This window comes from Aristolochia californica, unplaced genomic scaffold (genome assembly GCF_029961685.1).
Source record: "Aristolochia californica isolate CCGP_79_NKW_82.1479 unplaced genomic scaffold, dmAriCali1.0.hap1 SCAF_11, whole genome shotgun sequence".
NCBI lineage: Eukaryota > Viridiplantae > Streptophyta > Magnoliopsida > Piperales > Aristolochiaceae > Aristolochia > Aristolochia californica.
In genome coordinates this window covers 6261528-6268940 of record NW_027181782.1, presented here as the reverse complement: position 1 = coordinate 6268940, position 7413 = coordinate 6261528, and the positions used below count along the sequence as shown (strand labels likewise).

At 38.8% G+C, this 7413-nt stretch overlaps 1 protein-coding gene across 1 annotated transcript; it reads left to right on the top strand.

The window, feature by feature from the left end:
• The first annotated feature begins 5575 nt into the window (after positions 1–5575).
• LOC137943534 (gibberellin 20 oxidase 1-B-like) lies at positions 5576–7130 on the top strand. The gene is made up of 3 exons (XM_068789026.1): positions 5576–5991; positions 6069–6390; positions 6846–7130. Exons 1-3 carry the CDS (start codon positions 5576–5578, stop codon positions 7128–7130), a joined length of 1023 nt encoding a protein of 340 aa, XP_068645127.1.
• The last annotated feature ends 283 nt before the right edge of the window (positions 7131–7413 follow it).

The following is a 7413-nucleotide window of genomic DNA, read 5'->3' as shown; positions in this document are numbered from 1 at the left end:
CCAATTCTTGGTATGATTTTTTTATAAGGAGATATTGATCTTGGAAGAGTCAATGGTCATTCTGGAAAAAAAAGAGAAACTGTACGTAGTTTGGCCAAATGACTGAGACAGAAATAGATCAGATTATTTATCTTCTTATAATTATATTTTATGAAGTGATGTTATACTTTTATGAAATTTATTTAAGTCTAGTTTAATAAAAAGAAAAAATTATGTCAATCTGATATATATGTAATGATATATTCGCATTGGAAGAATCAAAGGTCATGCTAGTATTCTGTTGTATTGAAAAATCCGAATTTATGCCCATTGTTTTGTGTCACTTTTTGAGTTGATATATCAGAAAAATATCTCAGTTCTCCCTGGTTTGAGGGCTTATTTATACATCTCTGTTATTTGGGCTTATTGCTACATCTATTATATTTGGTTCAAACTGGGATCACTGCCATTACCTCCCAGCTTGAGGGGGAGGAGTAGAAGAAGTAGAAGAAAGAGGTATTTTATTTCTTATGTTGTGAATAAGTTTATGTGACCAAAATATTCAAGAAAGAGGGAGCACAAAAGATGAAGTTTGTGCATCTAAGAAGAAATTTTTATATCGGATTATTTCATGAGTTCTTTTATAAAGTTTATTATTTGGTTTGTGTTATATGTGTTGGAAGATGGTCGTGTTATATACAGCTGCTGCTATTATGTCTCTTTGGGGACATTATTATTGAAGAAGAGGTGGCCTCATATCATCATTTATTTTACCCAGTCAAAAAAATATCACGGTTGGGAAACCATGATGGGCCCAGTAAAAAATAAATAAATTAATATATATATATATATATATATATATATATATATATATATATATATACACACATACTGTTGGGGAACCATGACGGAAAAACTTATTATTACATCTATGATATCTTTCCTCCCCCCATCCCAATCACACCCCCCCTCCTACCACTTGAGAGTCATTGTCCTGTGGAGGGACACCACCACCACCACCACCCCATGTAATGGCTTTTATGACTCCTACCACTTGAGAGTCATTGTTCTGTGGAGGGACATGGTGGTGGACACTTCAGAGCAATGCCAATAGACACACTACTGATAGAAGACAGAGTGTGACCTACATCCAACATTAGGACTGGAATATGAAGCAATGGCTTAGCGCTAGGAGTGATTTTTACTCTCACTTATATTATGCCAGTAGGGCCTCATGGAAGGATGCAACAGCGTGAGGGGGAATGTTGGAAGATGAAGGCATATTGGAAGATGTGTCATTTTATACAAAAATATTCTATACATCATTTGCAGCAAGCTGGGATTTCATGTTGTTCTCTCACCCCAGCTTGAGGGGGAGTGTTGGAAGATAAGCTCAAGCCCACACGACCAAGGAAGGCCCACAAGATGGGCCCAAGCCCATAAGAAGTAGGACCCACAATGATTACCATGAGCTGACATCCTTATCACATCAATTGGAAGATCAAGAAGGACTCACAAAAGTATCTTATCTTATGGTCACATCAAAGACGAGTTTTAGTTTGAGTTATGTTTGTCTTTTATCTATATTGAGTTATTTAATTATGTTAGGACTTATCTTTAAATGTTAGAGTTTGGGCGTAATTGGGACAAGGGTAGTTTTATTGTAATTGGACTCTACTACCTTCCTCTATTGTAAATAGAGGTTCATGTACTCTGATTACAACAAGTTATTGATGTCAATGAAGTATTTCACTTTTCCACAAATTCAACACCTCTATTTATAATAGAAAAAATAAATAGAATATAATTACAATTAAACTATTCTTATCCTAGTTACACCCAAAGTTAAACACTAAAAGATAAGTCCAAAAATAATTGAACAACTAAATAAAAATAGAAGACTAATATAATTGAAATACCTTTAAACTAAAACTCTTCTATGAGACCTCCTTCCATAATAATTCTATCTATGATGACTTCTTGCTATGAGATCATGTGAGACTCTTCCATACATGTTCTTCAATAAAGAGAACATATATAATTAGAATGAAAGTGAACTGCCCATGTCCCATGTATACCCATAAAAGAATTCCTAATAAAAAGTAGAGCAAAGAATTGATAAAACTAAAATACCTCCTTTTGCTAGACTCCTTTGCTATGGGAGTCATATAAGACTCTTTTACACTTGCCTCTTCCATACTCTCACTCAAGCTAGAGTTACTGACTTCAATTTTCAAAGAAAAAATTCTTGGGCTTCTTTTTTAACACTTTGGGTTGCAAAATTCTACAAAGATGCAAAGTTTTCATCTTTCATCCTCCTCTTACTTATATGTTCTTCATTGGTCATATAAAAATAATTTTAAAACAACATAGTAGAATTCTTCATTGTAAGTTATATCAAATACCACAATTACATCTTTCTCTATACTTCTTCTCCTACTTCTCTCCCTCAATCTGGGAATAAAAAAAGACAGAGACACCCAACTTGGATAAAAGAAATACGAGAGAAGAAAAATCTATCTTAGCCAAAAGACAAAACTTTAAACACAAGTAAGAAAAAAGTAATAGTTTGAATGAATGCTACTCAATTTCAAAGGCATGAAAGAGCCCAATTTTAGGGCATGGAATAGAGACTTCTCACTATTTTGAAGGTGGTTCAGAAAAAGAAAACCACTTGGGTGAATAAAAAGACTTGGTTATGTTGGATATTTGGGAGACTCTTTTACTTTGAGGTGGTGGGTTTGTAGGTATTGTTTCGAAGTGATAAAAAGAAAAATTAAAAAGTGAAGAAGTACTGGAGGTTTAATAGCCAACTAAATTTCTCTAATTTTTAGAAGACTAACAAAAAAATTGAATAATTTTTCTTTCTTTCTTTCTTTCTTTCTTTCCTTTTGTTTGACACCAAGAAGGGGAGACCTTAATGATAAAATCTTACAAGTATAAAAAATTAATTTATCAAGCAAAGGGATTTGATAAAACAAATTGACCATAAAATCACTAGGTAATATACCATTGGCTAGAAATTTGACAAAAAAATTAAGTGTCAAACATCAACATGGAGGACTCCCTTGCTCAAGACTATTCAATGCTGCTATCAATGCTCTATGATTCACAAAAAAACAATAAAGGAAGTGGTAAATATACTACAATGCCTATGCTCGTTGGTTGCAGATAATCTAGGAGTCCTAAGCGGCTGAGTCCTCCAGTAGAGTTTTTGTACTGTTTGGCACAGGATCACTTAAAATTTCTATGCGGAACCTATAGAAGAACTCAATCCACTTGCATTCTTATTCTCAGCAAGAGATCCTACTTAGCTCAAAGGGCAAGGGTGTAGTGCTCATGTACTGCAACAAATTTATATTGTGAGAGTCATATAATACTCTTCCATATCCGTTCTTCAATAACTTCCTTGCTGAAGACCGTTCAACGCTGCTATCGATGCTCTATGATTAACAAAAAGAAATGAAGTGGTAAATCTGCTATAATGCATTTGCTCGTTGGTTGGAGATAGTCTAGGAGTCCCGAGCAGTCGAATCCTCCAACAAAGCTTTGGTACCATTTGCCATAGGATCACATATAATTTCTACCTGGGAACCTATAGATTAACTCAATCCACTTACAACCTTATTCTCAGCAAGAGAGCCTACTTAACTGAAAGGGAAAGTGGCACAATACTACAACAATGAATCGGTGATTGCCACATAAGAAAAGAGCTATTAGAGGATGCATGTGTTATAGAAACTACGTATGGGATAAAACAACTAGATAAAAGAATTGCGAAGAACCCCTTGGTGTTGAAACCAGTGCGCTAAAAGGCTCGAACCTGTTAGGAAAGCAACCCCACGGATCTTATACAAGGACTGGCCCGGTCGATACAAACAAATATTCCAACACTCCCCCGCACGTGAAAAACCCGTGGACAATTTTACCGAAAAAACCCGGGACAAATTTGGTGGGAGCGGGACTCGAACACGGGACCAATCTGCTCTGATACCATGTTAGTACCTAACTAATACAACCTGAAAAGACTAGTCAATTAAGGTGCAGAAAGCCAAGTCTTAATGGTATCAAAGCAGGTGGGTTCACTTGTTTACTTGATGGAAACACGTCCTGACATTACCTATGCTGTTCATGTGGTTAGTCAGTTTTCTTCCGCTCCACGTACCGCACATTGGATGACCATTCTCCGTATCTTACGTTACTTACGTGGCACTTTGCATCATGGTTTACTTTTGTCTTCCGACTCTGATTTGATTCTCATCGGTTATTCTGATGTTGATTGGGCTGGTGATCCGACAGATCAAAAATCTACTATTCGGTATTGTATCTTCCTTGGTAATTCTTTGGTGGCTTAGAAGAGTAAGAAACAATCAGTTGTCTCTCGCTCTTCTGTCGAGGCAGAATATCGGGCTATGGCAACCCCTGCTACTGAGTTAATTTGGTTTCGTTGATTGCTTGAAGAACTTGGCTTCCCTCAACTGTCTGCCACTACTATGTTTTGTGATAATCAAAGTACCATTCGAATTGCCAAGAATCCAGTTTTTCATGAGCGTACGAAGCATATTGAGATCGATTGTCACTTTGTACCACATCACTACTTACAAGGCTCTCTCACCTTGCCTCATGTTTCCTCCACATCTCAACTTGTTGATGTCTTCACAAAATTGCATACAACTTCTCGTTTTCATCATATCATAGGCAAACTTATGTTACTTGCCCCGTCATAACTTTGAGGGGGGGTGTTAATGTAAATAAGTTTATGTAGATAGGGCATTTTTGTCTTTTTCTTATCTAAGGGTATATTTGTCATTTTCTCTTTTTCTTCAATCGTTCTGTAAAGGGTTTCTAAAGAAACCGAATGAGTGTTCTGAACTTGTATAGAATAATTGACATGGTATTAGAGTAGGTTTGTCCCACGTCCCGCGTTCGCATGTTTGGCGTGAGGACTTTGCATTTGCATTTGGTGGGGTGGGTGTTAGTGTTTGTGGTCTGTGTTAAGACTTGGCTTTCCACACCATAATCGACTAGTCTATTCGGATTGTATTGGTTATGTACTTACACTTGAGAGGCCCCAGTAGGATGGTTGAGTCCGAGTCTTACGGCATTGGTAAAAAGAAGGAAAGGGAAAAGAGAGAGAAATGGAGTGGGGAGCATTTAATGGAGTAATTAAGCTTAGGGACATTGTACCCGGAGGTGAACCACGACCAAGGAGCCTGTTTTAGAAACTGCTGGGACCGTGCCATAAACAAATTAATTCACCGTGTCGAAGCTTTCTATAAATGATCCGAGATATCTAACCACTAATGATTCCTTAAAACAGACGGCCAAGTCCCATAATCACGCCTACTCATTCAAAGTTTCAAACGAAGTAACTTCACCTAAGGAATCCTCTCGGTAAACCTGCCACGTCCTCAAAATTGGGTGAAGCCGTGAAGAAGTTCTACCACGTTCGCAATTTTTACTTGACAGCTGTGATGTACAGCTTCCCCAGTTTCCTTGCCTTTTATTTTTATACGTTGCTATAGCCTATAAGTGTAGCGCGAGTGGGCTCCCGGGTCTGTCCGCCATTGCCATGGAAACCCTTGGCCAATCGCAGATGGAGAAGTCAGGTCTGGAGTGGGACGATGAGGAGCACGAAGCAGTGGTCGATCTTGGAGGTTTTGTGATGGGTGACCCCCTGGTCACCTCGGAAGCCATGAAGCTCATCCAGAGGGCCTGCTCGAAGCACGGCTTCTTCCAAGTGGTTAATCATGGAGTCGATGGTGAACTGATTGCTGAAACCCATCGACTTTCAGAAGCTTTCTTCGGTTTGCCCGTGGAGCACAAGGAGAAGATCCTGAGGAAACCAGGGGAGCCTTATGGATACCACAATGGTTTCGCGGGAAAAGTGTCGTCTGACGTTCCATGCAAAGAGACCATGTCCATGCGCTTCTGGGCGTCTCCCCACTCTCCCGGAGACATGATTGTCAGCTACTTCGCCAATCACCTCGGTGAGGAATTTCGTCAAACAGGGTAAGAAAAATATAGAAAACGAAATAAAGAAAACAAATTTCCGAAGCTTTTGACTCATGTTTCCAAACTTGTCACAGCCTGGTGATTCAAAAATACGCTGAAACCATGTGCGCCCTGTCTCTTACGATCGTGGAGTTGCTGGGACTCAGCCTTGGCTTGGGCAGGAACTACTTCCGGGATTTCTTCGAAAAGAGTGATTCGATAATGAGATTAAACCACTATCCCGCGCGGCAGATGACGGATCTTCCTGTCGGAATTGGAGCTCACTATGATCCAATTTGCTTGACCATTCTCCACCAAAACTCGGTGGACGGGCTGGAGATATACGTAGATGGCAAGTGGCGGCTTATAAGGCCAAAGCCCGAGTCGTTCATCATCAATCTTGGCGACACGTTCATGGTATTCTACTTCATAATTCTCTGTTTGTCAACTAGCTCCGGTCTAGCGGTTGCATCAATCACAGGTTGACTCTTTTTTTCCCGAGATGGAAAACACAGAAGAAGTAATGAAAAATTACAAATACACAAGGTGTTTTAAATTTCATAAATTCCTTACAATCTTATGAACAAATTAGGCTTTTTATCATGACGATTGAAACCGACCGGACAGTTTGAAGAGTGCAGATTTAGCTAAGAAGTTCTTGCAATATTTATGGTATAATTTCTATTAAATATATTCATACTTTTTCTGAAAATTTGATTTGAGATTCTAATTGATTTCTTCCTTTTGTACTAACTAAATCGTCTCAGAAATTTGATTCCCGTGTACAAGATTTACCAGTTTTTGAGGGTGGTTGAAAATTGTACAGAGTTAATGTGGGCATTTATTGATTTGGTATTTTTGGGCATTCGCAGGCATTGTCGAACGGGAGGTACAAGAGTGTCCTGCACAGAGCAATTGTTCGCAGCAAGATCCCTCGCTTGACGCTGGCCTTCTTTCTGTCGCCGGAAATGGAGAAGGTGGTCAGTCCTCCGCAAGAGCTGGTGGATGACGATCACCCCAGAATTTATCCAGACTATAAATGGTCCAACCTGCTGGAGTTCACCCAGAAGGTTTATAAGGTGGATACCAACACCATTAACGTCTTCTTCCAGTGGCTCTCCAACTCTTCTAACCCGCAGATTGACCAAGCCTCGTAGTATCGCGACTGAGAACACAGGAACCAAGGCTGGTTCTGTAATGGAGAATGGGCTTCAAGACGCGGTGGCTTATTGCCAATATTTCAAATAAATAAATAAATAAGTAATGGTATTACCTGACAATCTATGCTTTGCGTTAAACTCCCTTTTTGCAGGATGGTGAGTTGACTCTGGGTTTAGCTTAAATTATAAAGGTCTTCATATAGTGATAGCAAGGAGCTGAGATGGATCAGAGTTGAGTTAAGATATACTAAAATGATTAAAAAAATAGTGGATTTTGCTC